This window comes from Tympanuchus pallidicinctus, unplaced genomic scaffold (assembly GCF_026119805.1).
Source record: "Tympanuchus pallidicinctus isolate F22 unplaced genomic scaffold, pur_lepc_1.0 scaffold8, whole genome shotgun sequence".
NCBI classification, from domain to species: Eukaryota; Metazoa; Chordata; class Aves; order Galliformes; family Phasianidae; genus Tympanuchus; species Tympanuchus pallidicinctus.
The window spans coordinates 34,814,068-34,838,360 of NW_026294802.1; the positions used below are offsets into that span (position 1 = coordinate 34,814,068).

The following is a 24,293-nucleotide window of genomic DNA, read 5'->3' on the forward strand; positions in this document are numbered from 1 at the left end:
AAAGTAAGAAAATACTTATTTTTATCTCTGTTTTTCCTCTTCACATGTAGTAATAGCTGAGAAGTTGTTCTAATGTTCATTTTGCTAATGTCATGATTACCAGAAAGATTACCTGACTGAATAAAGCAGAGAAGGCCAAGAACACGGAACTTACAGAATAGCTCAAAGAGGAATTAACTGAGAAAGTACATTAAGGACTGAATTATTAAAAAAAAGCTGCTTATGCTTAAAACAGTGTTCTTCTGAACCCTCAGACAGAAGTGCAAAGGGACTACAGACACCTTGGAATTAAAACTCATTCTTCAGTATCATTCTGTGTCAGTGTGTTTATGGGTAAGATCAACTTCTAGTCTATATGCGTAGTTGAACTGAGGACGCTGTTAGAAGGTTGTTCTAGCAAAGTCACATCAATTTTATCAGCTTCTTACTAGTAATTTCTGTAAACTAGGGAAACCAAGCAAATCTTTCTCTCAGCCTCATAATTTTGTTCAGTGATGCCATTTTTGCAATTTCTTATCCCCTTGCAGGGAATGACATGAGCAACCACTTTATAATCAGGCAAAGCATCTTGGTGGTGTATCCCTGACCACATTCACTTTCTCGGTCTCTATTTGGCTTGTCCAGTCTTGCAAATCAGCAGTCATTTATGTTGCTACCTTCTATGATATTTAATCTTCATAATGCTTCACACCTGTTGTCACTGGCAAGTAATCCTGCTCATGAAATAAAAATAAATAACACAAACAGAACCAGAGCTATCCCCTCACAGGAGCAGGCTGACAGTTCAATCTAATGAAGTCCTAGGAGGGTGAACAGATAACAGTGAAGATTCTGGAAACTAAAATCCATCTCTAATTCAGAAGTGACGAGAATGTAACACATATTACATGTTAGATAAAAACATATGTTACAAGTGAGTGTGGGTATAAAAAAGAGGAAGCAAGTCTGGGTTTGCATTAAAAAAAGGCATGAGTGGTTGAATAAATGATGATGATGTTCTTTAGACGATGTTCTTTTATAACATCATTTATTACACCTCTGAATTTGTTCAATGCTGCAGATGTGGCTGTCATGTACAAACAATCAGGGTGTGCACAATAAGTAAGGTTGCACACTTCAAGAGAATCTTGGTGTTTCAAACAAGCATTGATTACTTTACTCAAATCATAGTTCCCATTCTCTGACTTATTTAGGGCCTTTGTTTAGCACCAGTCTTTAACTGTGACCAGAAATAATTTGACGAAATTCACAAAAAAATGTGCAACTCCTAGCATCAGTAGGAACCGTCACAACAATCTATTTTAAATATTACTTGTTTCATTTTATTTTCTCTAGGGGTTACTAATCTCTGTTCAGATGAAAAGAGAGTCTGTGGTGCTTCCAATGTTCCTTTAACAAAGTAATTTCACTTTAAGTCTTTAAGTTAGTTATTTCATATTCGGGTTTGAGGGGCATTAAATATTTGTTTACTTGTGTGTGCATGTGTCTGAGTGGAGGGGTGGGAGTGGATGTAAGTTTATGTATGTGTGTGTACATAGGGAGATACAGTACAGTGTACACTGGGCAACCCTGGTCTAATGGTTGGCAACCCTGCACACAGCAGGGGGGTTGAAACTAGATTATCATTGTGGTCCTTTTCAACCCACGCCATTCTATGATTCAATGTGATTTTATGATTCTATGATATGCCTTTGTGTTTTGTAGCTATGCACTAAGAGGAGCCTCTTCTATCAATCATCAGTTCATTCTTTTAACAGAATGACTGCAACTCTTAAAATCAGAGATCTATTTCTCATCCATAGTGAGAAATCAGAAGTATCCAATGATTCCACAATACACACTATCAGAGCTGTGACATTAACAGCCATCTCTGGACTCTCTTTTTTAATGTTAAACCTTATGGAAGCCTAATTATCTATTAACAACAGTAATTAGAGATATAGCAAAAGGGAACAAGAATTTTCAGTTTGCTGGAAGAGCTCAGCTAGACCAGTAAAACAAAACAATCCCTAACTTCACCCCCATCATGCCTATGTGCATGGCGTAGGGCACACAAGGAAACAGCTCACAGGATAGATTATATAAAGGAAGTGGCTATGACTGCAGCTTTCTTAGGCGCACCAACAAAAAGATCAAACGATGCCTAGGACTGCCAGATTGAAGGAAGCTATACAGCAGGCAAACAAAGGCGTCACAGACCTGAGAACCACCACAAGTCCACCAAGGGTTATACTCCCTCCTCAGAAGGATTTTACAGGAAATATGTTAATGTCTATGAAACACAGGCTAATTGCAAGATATGTAGCAGAAGTATTCAGCGTGAAGCAGGGTGTAATTAAACTGCCCTCTGCTTCACAGGTCACTGCAGGTCCTATTGCATTTTTTCCACAAAGAAACTATATCTGAATGTTTGTAGCGCATTTAATTTACAAACACCAGCCACTTTCACTTCAGAAAGCATGTTTTCATCAAAAAAACAAAGCCCTTAACTCCTCAGGCACCATCACCAAGACAGGCAATCAGCATCACAGGATTTTAGCAGATTACATTTCATTTTTAGAACCTATTTTGTAAATGAAAATAGAGATCTGGTTGAGTTCAAGATTTCTCTTTTAAGGCTGCAGACATTCTTGACTTGTGAAAATAACCTTCTCTAACACTCCCAGTGTGTTCTGTTATGCAGATTTTACATAGACAGACACATCCACAATGTACTTCTGGGCTATTTGGATGGAAATAGAAAAGCTGTGGAGCAAGACAGAGCCAGCCTGGATGTAAACAAGCAGGAATTGCTGGCAGCTGTGCTGTTACAAATAAAATTGCATTCCCCACTGTCTTCTCACTTATCAATTCTGACAGAAGACTGTCCTGACTTCTCATAAACAGCATCGAAAAGGACAAATCACATTGGGTGCCAGATTTGCCAGAATGGATTTGGTTGGTAGCCACAAAGAAAGAGAGGGTTATCTCCATTCCACATGGTGGGGAAAAACAATGATCTATCCAAGGGGTGGGGGCTGTACCTGATAGGATAAAGTCTCATTTAATCCTCATTTTTTAAACACTGGTTGAGATTTGAGAATCTTTGATACAAGATTTATTTACATCAAAGCAGAAAGAAAAAGTACCAGCAAGCATTTCTCAAATGCATAATCCAAAAGCAAATACAACACAGAATGGGAAATATTTTAAAATTAAATCACTTTCCTGCTGATCCATATTTTATAGCAACACTTAGAGCCATGTGCTGCTTTGTATCTAGACAAAGAATGCTCTGGGACAGCAGGATGCTGTAGACAATGATACTGGTGTTAAAAAAAGGAAAGTTAAAAAAAAAAAAAAGAACAAAAATAGTAGTAGCAGAAAGAAAAAAAAAGCCACAAAATAAGCACGATGACATATAGGCATCTATTAATAAAATATTATTTTGCAATTGTGGGAGCAGAATTTGGCCCTGTAGCTGACAAATCCTTTAATGGTGAATCTGGACACTGGAATTCAGTATTTCCATGCAGGTCTGGAGGGAAAATTTTTGTTGTGTGCTGCACTCCTATCTAGAAAATTGAATAGTGGAGAAACTTAAGGCATGACAAGCCTGCCAGGGTGTATTCAGCACTTCTGATGTGTGATGATCGGTAGCAGTTTGATGTCCATGAGTGGGAGGGGAAGGCACCCAAGTGTCAGCTGAGACTCCCAGCAGGTGAGGAATGGAGGGAGGATAGCAGCCGCAAGAGCAGATGGGGGAATGGGTTGGGCTGGGTGAATGATGGAGCTGGACCATGAATGTGAGAAACCTCTGATCACTGCACCACGAACAAATTTAGCACTGCCGTGGGAGGAAGGATATAAGCATATGGGGATGAGATAAACACAACTTTTAGTTCTGAGGGCCTCCCAGTCTTGGTAGGGCCTTTCTGACTTCTTTCTAAAGGATATTTTAAGCCATGAGCTTAAAGACACATTGTGGACTTCACAGTGACTGTATCTCATAAGGAAGTCAAAGAGAAATAAAAACCCACCACCACCAAGCCCTTTAAAGATTACAGACTTCCTGGCTGTAAAAAGCTCAACAGCTGTCAGTATATCCTTCAGTAAGTCACAAACATCCACTTGAGCTTCAGTTTTCCCCCTCAGCTAGCATGCATAATAGTGACTCTTCAAATCCTTGTCAAAAGATAAATCCAAAAATGAACTCTTATGGGAAGCATATAAACATGAAGTATACTAAGCAGTAACAACATCAAAAACCCACATTTGTTTCCTACTATCTGAATGATCACACTTACTGGAAGGTCTTCAGCATATTTTGTTATTTCAAATAACATATGATCTTAATTCTCTCTCTAATTCTTCAACTTCCCCATATATTCTCTTTGTTTCTGTTCTTTCCCTATGGTGTGGTACCAATGCTAACTTACTAGGAACACTTAATGATACACACATATTTTCTTATGTTATATTTCTATATAAGTTCTCACCTGCTTGAGACCCAACACCCCTTCTGATATTTTCTGCACTTGAGAAAGCCATGAATCCTTGCTTCCTGAGCAAAGAGATCTGTGATAAAATGCCTAGATACAGCATTTCTCAGCAGTTGGCTTTGGTCCTCACTTTCAGTCTTTCCCTCAATAAATGTGTGAAGCTGCAGGGATATGAGAAGAGTTTAAAGTACAATTGACTAACTGATGATATGTGGCTAAGAGTTTCCTTTTCACTGATCTTAGATTCTACATTCTCACTTGCTTCTCATTGAACAAAGTAAGTGGGAATAACACAGACAAGACTGAAACAGGATCTTATGGTAAAATGAGATAAGCAGACTGGAGCAGTAACTATTTCACAGTGCAGTGTGTGAACGTATTAAAATGTCACACTGGCTTGCAGCCTCCGTATTCCAAAGAAAACCTTTACTTTTGGAGAATTTTGACAAAAGTAAATGAAAGAGATTTATTATTACATATATTTGAAGAAAAAAAAAAATCTCATTTTTCATTAGTGTTCCTATCCTGACTCTCCCTGTTGAAACTTTCTGGCTTTCAATACTAAAAAATAACAGAGAGCACTATGAAATGACTGGTCTGAGCCATTTAAGCTGAAAAAAAAACCCACCCAAAAAACACCCAACAAAACAACCAACTAAACAAAGAAAAAAAAAAACCCACAAACAAATAAACTAATAAACAGATTAAAATTTTATCCACTTTTTGTGTTCTGGTGTTTTGGATTTACTTTCCAGTGTAAATGACTTCAACATGAAGTATTAGAAAAGACATTCTCCTGGTTATCAGGGAGGAATACAGCACTCCGCATCTGGTTAGAAATCCATTAACTAATTACATGGATGGACTACATCTCTGATGAGAGGAGGATGCTGGTAAAACTATATTCAGTTAGGCTTTTAAAAAGGAAGTTCTCCATAAGAGTGAGATCTTATTGCTTCCTTCAAGTACCAAGTACTCAGGAAATTTCAGTCAGATATCAGAAAAGTGCTTCTTATCATGAAAGTAGCCAAGAGTTGAAAAGAGATGTAGAATCTCTACTTACAAAAGTCTGGCATTTGTCTCAGCCAGGGTTTGGACTACACTGTCTCCCTCATTTAAGTCCTCCATTATTTTGTCTTCTCTGGAGTGGAAACTATAAACTATAGATCGAACTATATCAGCTATATAATCAACATCCATATCTTTACCGCTTTAGGTTAGGTTCTCTACGCCATTTCTGGACTTGCCTGACATAGGGGTATTTGAAAGCAACTCAAAAAACTTGATGCTGCTGCTTCCTGAGGGGAATGAGCACAAGGCATCAATGCTGAAGTCTTTGCAATGATTTCTCTTACCATTTTCCATTCATTGTCATGAAAATTTAAGTATGGAAGGGAATCAATAAATAGAGCAAAAGCTCTGTGTAGTTGGAAGACAATCTCTGCACTTGAGATGGTCAGATATATCCTTCTCTGTCCATGAATACCCTCTTTGACAGAAAGATGGATCTTCTCAAGAGAAGACCCCAACGTCTGGAATTTTCCTGACTCTACTGGTATAAAAGCATTCAAGGGATAGAGGAAGAGAAGGCAGCTGTTGGAGAGGGTCCAGAGGAGGGCCAGCGATGATCAGGGGACTGGAGCACCTCCCCTATGAAGACAGGCTGAGGGAGCTGGGCTTGTTCAGCCTGGAGAAAAGAAGGCTGCGGGGTGACAGTGCAGACTTTCAGTACCTAAAGGGAGCCTACAAACAAGAGGGGAATCAACTCTTTGAAAGGGTTGATAACTGCAGGACAAGGGGAAATGGTTTTAAGTTGAGAGAAGGGAGATTTAGGTTGGATGTCAGGGGGAAATTCTTTACAGAGTGTGGTGAGGTGATGGAACAGGCTGCCCAGAGAGGCTGTGGATGCCCTGTCCCTGCAGGTGTTCAAGGCCAGACTGGATGGGGCCCTGGGCAGCCTGGTCTAGTATTGAATGTGGAGGTTGGTGGCCCTGCCTGTGGCAGGGGCGGCTGAAGATTCATGATCTTTGAGGTCCCTTCCAACCCTGGCCATTCTGTGATTCTGACATTCCGTGAAAACCTTTTGTAAGTTAGGATCATGATAAGATAAGGAACTTCAAGTCTCTAGTCGGCAGCTCTTCCCCTTCCAAAAAAGCAGATATGATATACTCCCTGATCAACAGATAGAAGATTCCTAAATCTTATTCCCCGCTCTCTTAAGTTTATTACAGAGGTACTTAATAGCTCAGAGCTCTTTCTAAACTTCATCTGGTGCCTTTTTTCTAGCTAACAAACATTATTTATACAAAGTCCAGAGACTTATGGGTTGTCACAACTCTGGTTCAAATCACCTAGGACTACTTGGTAAAATTAGCGCTAGCTTTTTACAATAATTTTCACTTTTTCAGGTAGAGTCATACTTTATTTTTGTCGTATTTCAAATGTTACTGCCCAGCGCTTGTCTCTGTAAACATCATCATTACTGCTGCCTGCTTGTTTTGGGCCTGAAACGTGTCAGAAGATTTATCTGTCTCATCAGCACTTTCTAAACACCCAGGCAGCCAATCGAAATGGGGAGGCATAACAGATGTGCCAACATCTGCTGCTGTGAACATTTATCTAGACTGTAGAACACATAGCTGTAGATTCAAACTCCTAACTAGTTACAACTCCACACATTTGGGCAGCCCCGATCTACAACTGTATGAAGGCTATTAGGGAATATTAATTAAAAACAAGTTGAAAATGTTATCTCTCAGTTTTAGACAGCTGTGAGAAATACACTTTTTTCTGTAATTCAGTTTATGCCTTTCCAACCCAATAAATGCAAAACACTGTGAAAAAAGATAAATTCAATGTTGAACTTATAAAATGAGAAATTCTCAGAAAGCACTAAGATAAAATTCCAACTACATATATATTAAAATATGGATAGTTAAAATATGCAAATGTTAATCACATACATGTACCTATAAATCAAGCACGCAAAGTGGTATGTACTGATTTTTAAAACACATTTTCATTTTCCTGGCACCAAAATTAGGTCTATGGGCACCATATCCATGCTGAGTTACAGCTGTTCAAACTTCTGTTACCCATGGAAATGTCCTCCTTCCCCAAACACATACTTGCATAGATTGACCATATCAGGAGATGAAATACAAAGCAAAACCATCATCTGCTTTTTTGATGCACAATACAGTCTCACCTGGATTTCTAACTTACAGTCCATGCCCTCCAGGAATGACTATCACATTCTCTTTGAAGAGCTGCCTCATTAAATAAAAAAGCAAATTTCCAGAAAAAGACTGCTTCTGTTTTTTGGTTTTTTTTTTTTTATTTCTCCTCTGAAGGCCCAGCATGCATAATACTGAAGCCTTGTTTAAAGTCTATTTTCTTGTAAAAGGTTCCTGTCTTGCTAGAGGGATTTGGTCCTTGCTTCCTGTGCTCATGAATTTCCTAATATACTAAGATTAAAAAATGTGACTTTATAAGGAATATACAAAAGAAAGTATTTTCTTGTGTCCTTTGTCTAGATAGCCAGATTCCATGACTCTGAAACACACTGAACACACTTTCAAGCAGGAGGCATATGAAAAACAGCATTAATAAAAACCTTAGAAACATTTTCACTGTAAAACAGATACAGGGGTATGTAGTATAATGCTATAAAAACTGTATAAACAAAGCACGTATCCAAAACATAAGATTTATAATCCACAGATTTCCATAAATATGAAAATAATGCCAGCACCTTCCTCTTCCTTCACTCAGTGAAAAACACATGCCATATGTTGCAATGTTGCCCAACAATAAAGTGTTGCTGAACTAAGCTCACTTTTCTTAATTTTCTAGGGAAAACATAAGCTCTGACAACAAAGAAGAATTTTTATTTGCTTCCAGGTAAAGTAAGATGTAAAACTGTGTTTGTTTTATGAAATCATGAAACAAAATGAATATCACTGACTTGATATATTTTCCTCCTGTTTTAAAACACAATAAATGGTAATAACTTTGATAAATTTGCCCATGTCAGTTTTGTGTCTTTTCCTCCCCATTCTCTCATGATGTCCTATAGCTGGGGACACAATTCAAGCCACTAAACTGGGATGTTCATTACTTATGGGAGGTAAGATGACAGCAACTTCATCTGCTTTGAATGTCAGATTTTTGTGATGAGATACAATAACATACTAAAAATTAACAAATAGCTATGGCAAAAATTACCCCTATGTTCTCTTCCATCTAGCTGATGGAACAGGAAGAAGAGTGATTTTATGGCAAAAAAAGCCACAAAAACAAAAACAAAACAAAGCAGCATTATAAATAAAGGCTGTGGTATTTTTACTGCCAGTTCTGTCACTGACTGTCTTGGCAGTAGAACTGACTCAGACTGTCCTCAGTTCACCTGCTTGTGAATTCCTGTGGCAATGCAGGATATAGCAGTACTGAAGTACCCCAGAGGAACAGTGTTAAGTTTAATTAATTTATACTTGAAAACTGACAGAATCACAGAATCACAGAATGGCCAGGGTTGGAAGGGACCTCAAGGATCATGAATCTTCAACCCCCCTGCCACATGCAGTGCCACCAACCTCCACATTCAATACTAGACCAGGCTGCCCAGGGCCCCATCCAACCTGGCCTTGAACACCTGCAGGGATGGGGCATCCACAGCCTCTCTGGGCAGCCTGTTCCATCACCTCACCACATTCTCTGTAAAGAATTTTCCCCTGACATCCAACCTAAATCTTCCCTCCCTCAACTTAAAACCATTTCCCCTTGTCCTGCAGTTATCTACCCTTCCAAAGAGTTGATTCCCCTCCTGTCTGTAGGCTCCCTTTAGGTACTGAAAGGCTGCAATGAGGTCACCCTGCAGCCTTCTTTTCTCCAGGCTGAACAAGCCCAGCTCCCTCAGCCTATCTTCATAGGGGAGGTGCTCCAGTCCCCTGATCATCTTCGTGCTCTCCTCTGGGACCTCTCCAACAACTCCCTGTCTTTCTTGTACTGGGGCTCCAGACCTGGACACAGTACACCAGATGGGGCCTCATAAGAGCAGAGAAGAGGGGGACAGCCAACTCCCTGTCCCTGCTGCCACTCCTCTTTTGATGGAGCCCAGGATACCATTTGCTTTTCGAGCTGCAAGAGCACACTGCTGGCTCATGTTAAGCTTTTCATCCATCATGACCCCTAGGTCCTTCTCTGCAGAGCTGCTCTCTAGGACTGCTCATTCAGTCTGTATGGATGTCTGGGATTCCTCCGGCCCAAATGCAAAACCTTGCACTTTGACTGCAAAATCAGAAGTAAAGAAGTGTTCCCTTTTTTTTTTTTTTACTAATATTTAGCTCATTTACAGTGTACAATTGGTCACAGTTAGGGAGAAATTACATATTTATTATTGTTTATAAGTAGATTATGGTGACTTAAATCTCCAGGGGTCTTGAACATAAAAATATCAGTGAAATGCATGATCTTTTGCTGTAGTATGCCAAATGCATACTAAAAGAGTTTTATTTTATTTATTACACAGTGCTATTCAAAGATTTACAGGGAAAAAATGTACCAATGTCACTTCTCCATTTTAGCTGTCACTTTTCCAATGTAATAGTCCACAATGACAGTCAGATGAATCACACACTGGCTATTAGTAGCTCAGAATTACTTTTGAGTTCAAATGAGAAAATTTTGAGGAATGCTTTTAAAAGTTCTATTGCAATTTTTTTCAACAGGCCCAGCTGAAACAATATTCTATTTACTAGTCAAAGAAAGAGAGTTCCTTGCAGGTTTCCCAATTAGTGTATTAAAGATATAGCTTGTAGTTTTCTCTGTATTTCTGTGATTCTCTGTATCACAAGCACATACATATGTGTTTACATCCTTCCTGAAGCTCCTTAACAGGTGCTAATTAATAATAAAAATTACTTTGAAATTCCTGAGCAGCAACTGTGGTATAATGTCTTTATACTATGGAACACCTACTATTCAGCAGTACCTTTAAGGCAATTATGAAATGCTAGACAGAAAATAGATGTAGGATGGTAATTTGCAATTTATCTGAGCCCACTCTGACTTGTCAGATCAGTCCTTCCAGCACTACTGCAACAGCAGCAGGCATCTGGTGAATAGTGCCTGTTTACCCTTTAAAATCTACACCATATTTACCAGCAAGCCTTTTTCCCCATTACACCAATGAGATTTGACCTCAGTGGTAAGGTATGGCCTTGTACACAACTTTGGCTCTTCAGCATTACAACAGCTACATGTCTATTAGAATTCTGCCTGTATAACATCATATTTCTTGAAGTCTTCTATTTTCAATTATATCTGGTGTTTGCTGAATTTGAAATCTGCCTTTCATTCACTGAAGGCTCTTTCTGATTCCTCCCAAGTTTTACGAGGCTCAGGAGAAAAGGAATTGAATCCCAGCAGGAAGTAGAAAAGAAAAAAGCTCAATGTGATAGCAAGTCACAAAGGTATTAGAGTGGTTCTGCTCATTCACTTCACTGCCATCCTACCTGCATTTGGCTAGAACTTGTCTCGTGTGATCCCTGCTGAAGCAGGATTTCGCTCACTCTGTCTTTTTCTCTCACCCCTTTATATTATTAAAAAACACAACTTAATAGATGTAAGGAAAAATGCCATGCTACATGTAAGGGATTTCTGGAAAGCTCTTATCTCAGGAACGTCTTCCATTTAGCTGGTTATGCTTCCATCTTTTGAGTTAGCTCTTATGTACAGAAATACTCATCAGGTAACAAAACAAAAGAGCATGACTAGCTTTCAGAAGCTCTGGCAGCGTGCGCACGGGCACTGCTTCCACAAAAACTGTTTATTCAGGTGCTAGCAATTGAAACAGGAGCTCCAATTGCACCGCCACAAGTGCCCATAATGTTCGCTAAAGGGTGTTTGCAGGCTATCACAGCTCTGAAGGGAGCTGTTACACACTATCAACTCAGTAATCCTCATGTTAAGAAGGCCCTAAATATGTATTTACAAGATAGATAGATCCCTTTGGTTTATTGGTTAAATAATCCCTGTGCTGGAAAGGCCTTAAATACTAATTCACAAGGCAGGCTGGTCTCTCTTGGCCTCCTACAGCAGTGATGGGCCTTCCAGAAAGGCTCTGGCATCCATATTTAACAGCATGGCCCTATAGCTAGAGTGCTGGGGGCCTCCACCCACAACTCTTTCTGCATTCACGTGACTTATATGGTTCAACAACCTCACTTGGATTACTATCTGAACAAAATTACTCCTTTTGGTTCTGAAGAGAAAGCATATCAGTGACAAAATGTTCTGCCACAGAAATGGAAAATTCAAATTTGCACCTGACAGAGCAATCTTCCCTACGTAACACTCAGGAGTGTTACTTGGAACAGCAAACCCAAGCTTTACCTCTCCATCGCGTCAGTTACAGTAAGAGAAATGAAGACAACAGAACAAAATTTTCCCTGCTACGAGAGTTTTAAGGAGTTTGGCTCTACGCAAAAACTTTTTTGAGGCCAGTTCCTTTAATTTTCAAACCTCTCTCTCTTTCTTGTTTAGTTATTTGTGAAAACAGGCAATAGCATGTGATCCAAAAATGCTCAGGTCAAAAGAAAACCTCAGCAATTTCAGTGCAGTTGGATCGGGCCAGTGATAGAACTGAAAGGGCTAATCCACATTTACAGTTAGCAGATTTATGAGTGCAAATACTTATCAACACGTTTAAGAGAACGGCTGTGCAGAACCATAAATTAGCACTTATATTCAGTGTGCATACACATACACATTTCCTTATCCTGACTAAAAATCTGTCTCTTGCAACTACCAAGTACCAAAAGAACTTACAGCTACTCAATTTTGAGACAGAGGTATTAACCCATGGGTTGTTCTTCTCATGAAGAGACACTAATAATGGAATTAAGAATCTTTCATATGAATTTTCTCATTTTCAGAAGCTCTGTTTTTTTCAGACCACGGAAGGAATCAAAATGGCAGGTTTTTTCTCAATGTAATATTACTATGCTTTTTTTCTCAATATAATATTATTATGCTCTTCTGTGGTTGCCATTTCTGGTGGGATGTCTGACTCTTTATTTATTCATAAAAAGCTTCTGAAAATCTTGCCATAGAAAAATCTTACTTGTGCATCTAGCATACTGGTCTGTTGATTTGGTGACATGCACTAAATTCTTGAGCAATACTTATCAATTCTTCCTAGCAAAGCAGAGAAGCTCAAAGATTTCTAACATATGAAGTGAAAAGCATCAAGAGCATCCTCATAATTTCATATACGGTCAACTCAACCTTTGGCAAATTCTTCCAGGTAATATGATTAATACTGCCTCAACCTGTCAGCACGTGTATTTGCATACATTAAAACAGGAGTCATTGGACACAGACAGGCTGAGATAATGGTTGCCATTCTGCATTTTTCATTCTGAAAATGATAATCCTGGCATCCAGTGGAAAAAAAAAGAATCTTTCTTATCTCAGATGCACAAGATTTTAGGAGCTGTAATTTCCATAACATCACCTCTCATGGCAAAATCCAGTCACTTCACACTTTCACTTTGTTTAAGGGTACTTTTTAGTACACAGACGTTATTAAGGTTTCTGCCACAGGATAAAGAACTGTTGACTAAACAATAATATCTGCTTGTGACTGCCTGTAACATTTTATTTTCTGTCGTCTTTCTTTTTGAAAGGCAATCATCTCAGACTGAGTATGTAGGACCAGACACTAGTGATGCACTCTTTCATCCAGCTTTGTCTTTACAACGTTTTTTTTTTTTGGTTCAATTCATTTCATTGTTCCAGTATGTAACTGATTTTGTACCTCTAATCTCTGCATTACAACAAATGTTCCTAACCAAGTATATGGTGCTTCTCTCTCTTTGATAGCAGGTTCAGAAGTGTTATTAGCAAAGCTTGTTTACTCCTCTCTAGAACCAGTATCTTCTGCACTTCTAACAAGCACAAATCTTTAGTGCAAATTTTGGAGCTATATGTAACACAAAATTACTGGAGGCTACAATGGTTTTAGTCCTTTTGCCTCATTGGTAGTAGGCAGTGTGATGCATACTCTAGTATCACATGAGGTAATTCCAGCAGCACAACTCATAGCCAGAGAGAAGCTGGGTTTGTCCTTGAAAATATTTGGCTCTCTTTCAGTCATCTTGACTTCAAGTCCAACTGAGCATTTACAAATTGGTCAGTTCCTACTTTATCTTAAAAGTCCTCCTGGGTATCTGGGTATGCCAGAAGCACAGATCTTTTGATCTCTTTCTGTCAACACAGACTGTTGCTGGCTCTAACCTGTCTCAATATAAATCAACAATTCAAATTCCTTTTAGGACAAGCTTTGCAGGAGACACATTAGGACACTTGAGCTGGCTCCCAGCAATCCCCCAGCTTTGTCATCTTCCCAGCTATTTGTTTAAAGTGTGGTGCTGAATGGAGCCTAATGAGCCTCCCAGGGAGTTCACCCTTCCAAGACAATTGGCTTGTACTTGAGTTTATTGAGCTGTGGCAAACTGTACTCAAACCATTATTTTTTTTTCTAGTGTACAAATGGAATCTTGCAAGTGTCTAATCCTACAAAATCCACCAGCAAGTGCAAGTCCATATCCCCAGTGCTGGGTATCAGATATGATCGTCTTGTTTTCTTTTTATGGTGGTAATTCAGGTAAACTCCTGCACTTATCTGTAAGCCAGTTCCAAGCTGATCAAAGCTTTGCAGGACATTGCCTTTCTTGGAAGACATTCTTGTTTACGGCATCTCAGTTGTTAATAATCTCACTTCTTCATTTCCTGATTTGGTTACATACTTTCTATTTGTCACATCAAAATAGAGGGACTTTGCACCATTCTAGAAAATAATCAGTCATTAGTACTCTTTCTGCATACTACCTTGTTTCAAAACCTTTCTGAAATCTCCACATTTGGCTTCAAAATTCATTTTTAAGTTCTTTGGTTTGACATGGAGACTTGTGAGCTGCTTACCTATCACAGAATCACAGAATCATAGGGGTTGGAAGGGACCTCCAGAGATCATCGAGTCCAACCCCCCTGCCAAAGCAGGTTCCCTACAGCAGGTCGCACAGGTAGGCATCCAGGCAGGTCTTGAACATCTCCAGAGAAGGAGACTCCACCACCTCCCTGGGCAGCCTGTTCCAGTGCTCCGTCACCTCACTGTAAAGAAGTTCTTGCGCACATTCGTGCAGAACTTCCTATGCTGCAGTTTCTGGCCATGAGAAGTTTCAGCCTGGAGAAGAGGAGGCTCAGGGGAGACCTCATTGCTCTCTATAACTTCCTGAAGGGAGGCTGTAGTGAGCTGGGGGTCGGCCTCTTCTCTCGTGTCATTAGTGATAGGACCAGGGGGAATGGTTTCAAGCTACGGCAGGGGAGATTCAGGCTAGACATGAGGAAGTATTACTTTTCAGAAAGGGTGGTCAGGCACTGGAATGGACTGCCCAGGGAGGTGGTGGAGTCACCGAACCTGGGGGTGTTCAAGGAAAGACTGGATGTTGTGTTGAGGGACATGGTTTAGTGGGAGCTATTGGGAATAGGTGAACGGTTGGACTGGGTGATCTTTTAGGTCTTTTCCAACCTTGGTGATTCTATGATTCTATGATTCATTTCCCCTTGTCCTGTCTCCACACACTGCTGAAAACAGTCTGGCCTTGACACTCTGCCCCTCACACCTTAGATATTTATAGACTTGGATCAAGTCCCTCTCAGCCTTCTTTTCTCAAGGCTAAACAGACCCCATTCACTTAGCCTGTCTTCATAGGGGAGATGCTCCAGGCCCTTCACCATCTCTGTGGCCCTCCGCTGGACTCTTTCCAAGAGATCCCTGTCTTTGTACTGGGGAGCCCAGAACTGGACGCAGTACTCCAGATGAGGCCTTACCAGGGCAGAGTAGAGAGGGAGGATCACCTCCCTCGACCTGCTGGCCACGCTCTTTTTAATGCACCCCAGTAAGCCATTGGCCTTTTTGGCCATGAGGGCACACTGCTGGCTCATGGCCAACCTGTCGTCCACCAGGACACCCAGGTCCCTCTCCGCAGAGCTCCTCTCCAGCAGCTCATCCCCCACCTGTAGTGGTGCTTGCAATTATTCCTCCCTAGATGCAAGACTCTACACTTGCTTCTGTTAAAGCTATCCAGCTATCCTTTTAATGCATGGAAATGCTAACCAGGTAGTTTGTTTTGTTCTGTGTAATTAGCTGGGGCTCACACCAGAAAGTCCTTACAAAGAAGGAAAATTAATGCCCTGCTGCTTTTCCCCTGGACAGCTAGAAAATCCATTTTGACTCGGTCCTTCACGAGATCTATTTTTGAAGATGTGTATCTCTGGGCTCTCTACTTACACTAAAGGAGCTTAATAACTTCTCATAAGGATATTAAATAACTTCTTATGAGGATATTAAACAACAGGTAATACAACCAATGAGCGATCATAATAAATCATAGTGCTACCACCACACAGGTTCAAATTTTAGGAAAGGGTTTCACATTTGGAGCTCTAGTAAAAGGTTCCAAGATGCTTCTCCTTCAAACCTTTCCTATTTAGAATGGATTCTTCTCCTGAAGGGAGAGCAGACAGTTCATTTCCTATTTGAATTTCACATGAAACACTATTTCAATCACTCAGTGCATTTGCCTTGGGCCACTGAATCACAGCTGACAGCAAATTAATGTCTGTGATGGTATGATTAGCAGTGATTACAGGCAACTGAGAATCTGCTGAAGTATTTGCCACTATGATAATACTTGTGCCAACTATTATTAGGGATTAATAATGGCCATAAAGAGGACTTGATTACACTAGGTAGACCCTATGCAGATTTGAAATCCATTACTATTTTAATGTGTAGCTGATAATCTAGTGAAAGAATATTTTCACCTAAAAATGTATCTTTTTAAAATTTATTTCTTCTAGATGTTTCCATTACTAATTTATTTAAATATTACTTGAAAAATAGCTCCTACTAGTTTAAGGAAAAAGCAATATAAACAAATACACTTGTCACAGAAACTTAATATTGTATTACACCCAGGGAGCTGAAGCAGTATGTAAGCTCTGAGATTCTTATGCTGTGAGATATCACACCAAAACCCAACTGGGAAGAAATAATGATTTCACTAATCCCTAGCAATGATTTTTTGAGAAGTTCAAATAAAAGTTTGCTTGTTTTGATTGAGATTCACTAAGCAGATGTTATTTGATTTTTCTACTTCCTGGGGAAGAACTTGGGTTCCCCAAGCTGCTAGGAGAAAAGAACAATGAGATGAACGTGCAGTAAAGCATCTTAGCTGCTAAAGGTAAGATAAAAGTGAAGACATAGCATATTTGCCAAAGCTTTTGCCATTCATTTCATTTCCAAATGTCAAATAGTTATGTGAAACCTTTAAAAACATTTCTTAGGATACTGCAAACAGAAGGATAGGATATTTTAATTCTTGTATTAAAGGTATTAAAGGTAAACCTTGTATTAAAGGTATTTAATTATTTATAATCACTCCTGTTTAAAATACAGCAATGTGAACTTATACAAAGACTTAGCACCGTTTAATAATAAAAAGAACCATCTGCTTCTTATGCCTGCTTCTACAAATATATTCTTCCTGAAATATAGCAGAAAACACAAAAACTCAATGATTGACAGGCAAGAATACTATTCAGGTATTGAAATGAAAATCTAATGAAGAACAACAACAATCATGCTATCATTTGGGGAAGCCCCAAAAAAGATTTTCCAGTGATTCAGAAAGACATCCACCCTTGTCACTAGAGAATACAATACATTAAAAGCAAAGGGAGACCTGTGGTACACAGCACAATTTCTTGTAATTGCAATACTTATAATGTCAAATTCAAAGAGCAAATAACAGAAATTATATTTATTATATTATATTATATAATTTTATATATTTTATATTTTATATTTTATATAATTTTTAATATTATATAATTTTCAAAGTTATAACCTGATCTTTCAAATGCTCAAGCACACGCCTAAGTATCTGCGAGACTAATCCCTAAGGCATGAGTAAAGGCCAATTAATTCTTAAAATTAAAGAGAAGAAAAAGAAGAATTAAGTTTTCAGCTACCATTTCTGATTTTTTTTTTGCTTTAGAGAGGTAAATGCACAAAGAAGGAGCATACTTAAAAGGCATCTCAAACTTGTTTGGTGACACCCAGTGCAGAATTTCACTTCCGTGTTTCACATGCATAAACTAACTACAGTAAAGCTTGTGAAATTATACAGGTAAAAAAGAACACTTTCTGATATTAATTATTTTCAATTTTTCCCCAGAGGAGCTTGCTATTACCTGTGCAAATACCATATCTATAATAGCAGAAAGAGAGGTTGCAGTGTGCCATTGATCTTACCTCATACTCAAAGTCCTCTGCTCTATCTGCATCAGCAGGCAGGCTGGAAAGATACTCATTACCTTCATAAAATTCATGCTCCACTGGCTGAAGAGAATGGCAGCTACGTAGAACAAAGCAATACAAAAAACAGTAGATGAAATAATTTGTTTTTTAAATTAAAAATGATTTTTAAAAATCACACAAAACCCCTGATCTGTAGTTTTCTTATCTCTGAAATATTACTCTCAATTGCCTGAGAGCCTGAATGAAATAGGACCTGAAGTAGAAAGGGCTGTTTTCTTTTCAAAAGCTCAGATTGTAGATTAGCTCATTTTGCTGGGTTCATCTTTTGTTAGATTTGCAGAGTGTGATCTCTTAACAGGGTCTGTTTCAGGCCAAACTACTTAATTATGAACATTTGGAATTCCTTTTGCTCATTAATGTACCTAACTACACACTCATATGCTGCATCATGATCAGTGCCAACTTATCAATCATCTCGTTATAAAAACATGAACATCTTCAATCTACAACCCACATCAGGCTTAAAGTTGTTCAAGTGCTTGCATTAAATGCTTTGCATTATATGGTTTTGTTAAAGTGATAACAGGGTGATGAAGGGCACTTGAATAACCGCACATTTTAGAATGTCGGTAAACTGAATGGTTACATGAGTTTGAGACACAAATGAGGTCTTCACAACATGCACTTAGGTACAGCTTTGGATCGCAGGTGTGGATCTACCTCAAACCCTTTTTTTTTAAATGATGTTTGCATCCAATTACATTTCAGAAGATGTTCATTCAACGAAGGCATAATTCACATTATATACCATATGAAAGGTGAAATTATACTTTCCTTCTCCACATTTTTGAAGTGCCTTAGCTAAGGGGGACTTTTAATAAAATAAAATAAATTACTTTCCCTCTTTCTTTAAGAAGTTTGAAATAATAGAAAGTAACAAGACATCTCTTTATGTGTTTTATAAGCCTTTTCAATACTCTGGAACACAGAACTGTTTTTCTTCTTGATCAAAGCTTAATGTTTAGATGAACATTGTGCACGAGCACAAAGTAAGTGAGAACAACATTCCTTGCAATTCTCTTGCAACATGCAAGAGTTGAGGAAAATCATCAGTAAAGTCTAAATGGGGCAACAATTACCAACATCTACAATTTATTTAAACTGTTCCTCTGACTTTTGTAAAAGAAAGCTAAAGGCAATTGCAATGCCTTAATATCACCTGAAAACTACAGAAGATAAGCCATACCTGTCTGAAAGCAGAAAAGGACAGATATCAGGAACAGGAGGTGTGGAAGGCCTTAGTTTGGCCAGAGCCATAATGTGCTCAAAAGTGATGTCGGTTTGAGTGCAGGCATCCACAAGCCGTACATCCTGAGAGCTACCATGAGCTTTGCTAATTGGGGCTCTTCGTAAAACCTGAACTACAATTGGCTCCTTAGCATTGCGAAAAGCTTCCACTGCCTCTTCATGAGTGGCCTTGGAGAGGTCCTTCCCATTGACCTGGACAAAAACAGTAAAATATACAGATATACCAAAGATCACACACAAGAGAAAAGGCAGAACAAAAATGAGAGTGTAAAATACAGGCAGAATAACTACTTGAGCAATACATCAAGTCATTTGCTGACATCAACTGAACTTTCTTTTGGTAGTCATGCAAGAGAGCAGATAAGGCTAGAGAATAAATAAATTCTTTATCATAGAAAATAGAAATGTTTTGAACTGTCACAATGGAATCTCAAAACAGCAAAGAAACATTTAAAATTAGTTCTCTCATTTTATTTTATTTCCCTCATAAAGTACAAATGAAAAAGGAGGGGTGTCTTTAATTTTCAATTTCAACATTTTCTGTGGCTTGCAACCATAATAAGGGATTTCTGGCATGGTATTGTTATTAATGCAGAAGTCAATAAACACATCTTGGATATCTGAAAAGAAACAAGGCCAACTTTCAGTGTTTTGCCACTTATCAGCTATTGCATTCATACGATAATTAAGGCCAAAAAAGGGAAGATTTGACTGACAGTCAGCTGCTGCTATTTCAAGGAAAGAGAAATCTAAAGCAAACAAACTGAAGAATTTATTTGCTACAAACAGACAACTAATAAAACAGAAAATTGTGCTGCAAATGCAGCACAGCTTGGGGAAAATAAAAGACTGTGTAGAAAGGTTTCTTTCTGCTGCTAAGTGAAGTAGCAAATTCCTACAAGTCCAAGTGGGGTCTTTTCATATTGAAAAAAGGTAACTGTAAGACTTAGTGCTGAATTCACATGAACTCAAGAATTAAGGGAAAACTTGACGAGAACCATCCCACTACAAAATGCAATGACTAATTTGCCAACAGCAGCCGGTATCCAAGTCCTAAAAGACAGTGCAACAATACAGAAAGTTACACAGAAACTACAATTCTGCATTGTTTTCAGAGCCATGGGCTTCTGTTCTGTTGCACAGCATCAAACTGTTGTGAGCTGCTGTGGAGGTGAGATGATCCTGTACTGTGGTAGAATGGCATTATTTTCTAGAAAGAACTGTGAATATCTGAATAGTGCCAAAGATAGATTTAAATTTATATCCCTGTGAAAATCTCCTCGCTGACAGCAAATCAGAAATAAGATTCTACTGCAACATAATGCCCAAATTTACTTTGTTATATAGACTATCAAGTCCTAAAACTTCTCCTTAATGAACTAACTCTAAGCCCTTCCCAGACACTGGACAAAGTCCACCAGAGACTTTTGCTGAAAGCAACATTTCTTTGCCACATGACTCTTTCATTAAAGAAATACCTGGAACTTTCTTGTCAAAAAACAAACAAACAAAAAAAAAAAACAACAACCAACAAACCAAAAAATCCAAGGACAACACCAGCAAACTCAAAAGACCCACTCAGCACAGTCAGCAAGTAACAGTTTTAAGCCTGCCAGGAAAAGCATTTGCAATTAAACATGTCATATTTGAGGCAACAGGTGTAACCATACCTACTCAGCTGGATGTTTATAACAGAGTTGACCATTAATTACTTACATATACCAACTTGATACATTTCCAGAGTGCATGCTTGAGTACAGTATATAACCAGCACTGCTTTCATGACCATGTCACCCATGAGGACAAGGGAAATGAGGACATACTGTAGTGTGGTCATCAGTGCAAGGATTTGATACCGTATAGTCACGAGCAGATTAGAAATGTCCTGAATAGATTTCTTTACCTAAAACTCCTCAAAACTCATGTGCTGAATATCTGGGAGCCTCAGAAGTGCTACACAATGTAACCTAGACTATCATCAAATAATACGAACGGCAGCTAGCTTAATCACCTGATTTCAACACATTTGTATGAAGGCTGCTCTGAAAGAAAAAGCCTCCTACTTTATCATGTCAGCCCACAATGCCATAGGCAAATGGTGGTGGTATGGCAGTAGAGTTGGATATCCCACCAATATTCCATTACATTTTGTTGCTGCGTGACAGATGGCAGCAGACGGGCAGTCTGACAGAATGGCATCTCACACTGAAGTGTATAAAGCAAAGGTGTGTCACTGAATTCCTGCATGTGGAAAAATTGCACCCAGTGACATGCTTTGAGGCTTGTTGAATGTTTATGGAAACAAAGCAGCATATCTATTTGCTCTATTAAATAGTGTTGTTGTGCCTGTTGTAGCTGTTGTACTTTCCATGGAAATAAATAGGAGGTATTACTTTCTGAGTGACTGCATGCTATTTCTCTGACGACTGAAGCCAGAAAATGTTAAGATTTTATCTTTCAAATTATAATTCATCCAATTACAACCTTTGGTTATGTTAAACTAAGTTACATGCAGAAATATCAGTGATGTACAAGAGGCAGTGGCAGCATGCTTGAAAAATAAGCTATGTTATGAGAAAATGAAAGAAATTTCCCCAAGGACTCAGCTTCTGCAAACCCTCTCTGATAGCACAAGTTACACTGCCAGGGCGTTCAGATTCAGCCATGTCTAATAGAGGCAATTAGAGATAAAGCTTTAAGTCTGGGTCTTCCAGCCACTCTTCAGCTCCAGCCTCTCCTCTGCTTCATTCCTGCTTCTAACTCAGATCCTATCAAAGAAACAATTTTCCACAGTTTTCACAGTTTTGGCAGCTTTTGTGAAAAGGCTGTCCTACAGGCTTTCTGAATAACTCTCATTCCCAAGGCTTTAGGAACATAAAAATTACTTTCCTGTCTTCCCAAACCTTTTTAATTCTTTTAAAAACTTTCTGATAACAGATGTGGTGTTTCTCCTAATAGCAAGTGTATAGGAAAAAATACAACATATTGTTGTATCATTTTCTTTTCCTATTCAAGTAATAAGGACACAATTCTGCCATATCCCACCTGAATTATGTGGTGATTTTTGGCAGAAGCTGACCATTTTACCACAGATCTGTATAAGCAAAGTGAAAAGATATCTGGATAGCATACAAAATATATGCTAGATTATTTTGAAATATCAGAAGCTGTGTAATTGATATCAGCCAACACCTAGCCCTTAGTCTGAGGAAACAGACATAAATACATGCTAATGCCATTTACATGCAAATTTTATTTCCAAAGAATATTAATATTTTAAAATCACATAAATGTGAAAAATCACAAAAGATGCACATTTTCATTTATCCTGGCAACATATGGCTGACCTCTATTTTCATTTAAATGCCTGTTTAATTTAAAGACTTTGAAAGCATTCCATCCTTTATGCTGGTTTCTTATGCACTCTGGACACCTAATACTTGTTTAAATTGTCACTTGAAGTTCATCAACACACTCTGTCGATCTGCATAAAGGTCACCTAATTTATGAACGCTGCCTTTCTCAGAAGGAAATCTATAGCTGAATTACTCTACTCTGGCAGCTGTCCTGCCCACTTGGGGCTGGAAAGAGTGAATTTATTTTAAAACCCAAAGCCAATACTACAGATGGGGCTGTAAGCTCTCTTCACTCAGTTTCTTTAAGGTTCGTCTGCCTCCTGCATCATCCCCTAACTTAACACTCACATATAGTTATCCTGGGAGGTGTAGACTGCTGAGCACTTATTTACAGCAAGCCACTTACAGATTCTTAGTGGACGATTAAACAAATTCCTTGCATCAGAAAGGTTACTTTCAGTGGAATCTAGGGTACTATTTTGAATGGATAGAGAAATCAGTCACTTTTAACAGTCAACACAAAGACATGGGAATACATTTGTTGCAGCAGATGGGCTAATTAATCCACAAGCAAGTTGTGAATGTTAAGTAAAGAATATATCTTTTCTCATGTAAACCATCCTCCTGCCCTGTTTGATTAAGCTTCTGTTTAATGAACACTCTCCCCCCTTTTGGACACATTGCAAAGTCTGGGCCACTTGTCAGCATCTTCCCCAGAGCGACTGGTGGCCGCTGCCTGGATGCTGGCCATCCCTTTGCTCTAAATCCAGCCACATGCAAAATTTCAACAGCATCAGAAAATAAACAAGCAATCAGGCTTTGTTTTTCATGCACAAATCAGCTGACATTGGCCAACCTCCATTTCTAACACCAGCACCACAGCACATAGGTTTATTCCCACACATGCAGAGGTGGACAGCAGAGAAGGACAGAGGGGACTGGAGTACATTACAAAACACTGAATATAAAAAAACATCAGCAGATGGTTGTTATGTTATTCTTGCACTTCGTAATCTAAAAAAAAAAATAGTGATGTAAGAGTGCTTCAACTAAGACTGCTTCCAAGATTTAAATGCTTGTGGTTGAAATACCCTCATCTTTAAATGTTTTTCTGATGTTGGTGATTTCTATCAATGCTAGCCAGAATTTTTTAATGAAGAGCCAGAAATCCTGATGTTTCTTGTAGTCTATCCTTCATACTATGTATGAAAAGAGAAAAAGGAAAAGAAGAAAAGAAAAAAAAATATATGTGTAATCACATGAATGCAACCATCACAAAAGTTATCACAGTAGCAGTTTAAGAGATAACCTTCTCTCTTCAGCAAGAAGCTTGCATATGCAACTTAAAATTTAAGATTGGCTCTTCTGAAGTAAAAACCTCGGAGACCTCTTGTTAATCAGTAAGGGCAAAGGAAGAATAACTTGAGCATTTTGCTAGACCACAGACGTCCAGCTACAAGAGTTTCCTGGAGAAATGACAGAGATAGTGTCTGACGTGATGATGGAGTTCACAAGGCTTACTGTCCGGAGAGATTTCAACATTCATGCAAAGGATGCCTCTGACCTGACAGGTGTTAAATCTGCTCTCATCACGACAGTCTCTTCACCTCCAGTCTCTTGCCCCTAAAATACACCCAGGTAACAAAATCCCAGAGTGCATCTTTGGATAGAAAACTGATTGAGCACTGTGTCATAGTTTGATCAGTCTTTTTTTAGGACAAGAATTTGAGCTCTCCCTAACTACAAGAATAAAAACAA

The 24,293-nt window shown here is 38.7% G+C and overlaps 1 protein-coding gene across 1 annotated transcript in view; it reads right to left on the bottom strand.

Annotated features, from left to right (window-relative positions):
• The window catches only part of PDZRN4 (PDZ domain containing ring finger 4), a 244,569-nt gene that overhangs the window by 26,201 nt on the left and 194,075 nt on the right, over nt 1-24,293 (bottom strand). Inside the window, exons 4-5 of the mRNA XM_052668979.1 lie at nt 19,118-19,371; nt 17,866-17,968 (exon numbers count right to left, since the gene is read on the bottom strand). Coding sequence (XP_052524939.1) covers nt 17,866-17,968; nt 19,118-19,371 — 357 coding nt within the window. The remainder of the gene's footprint in view (nt 1-17,865; nt 17,969-19,117; nt 19,372-24,293) is intronic.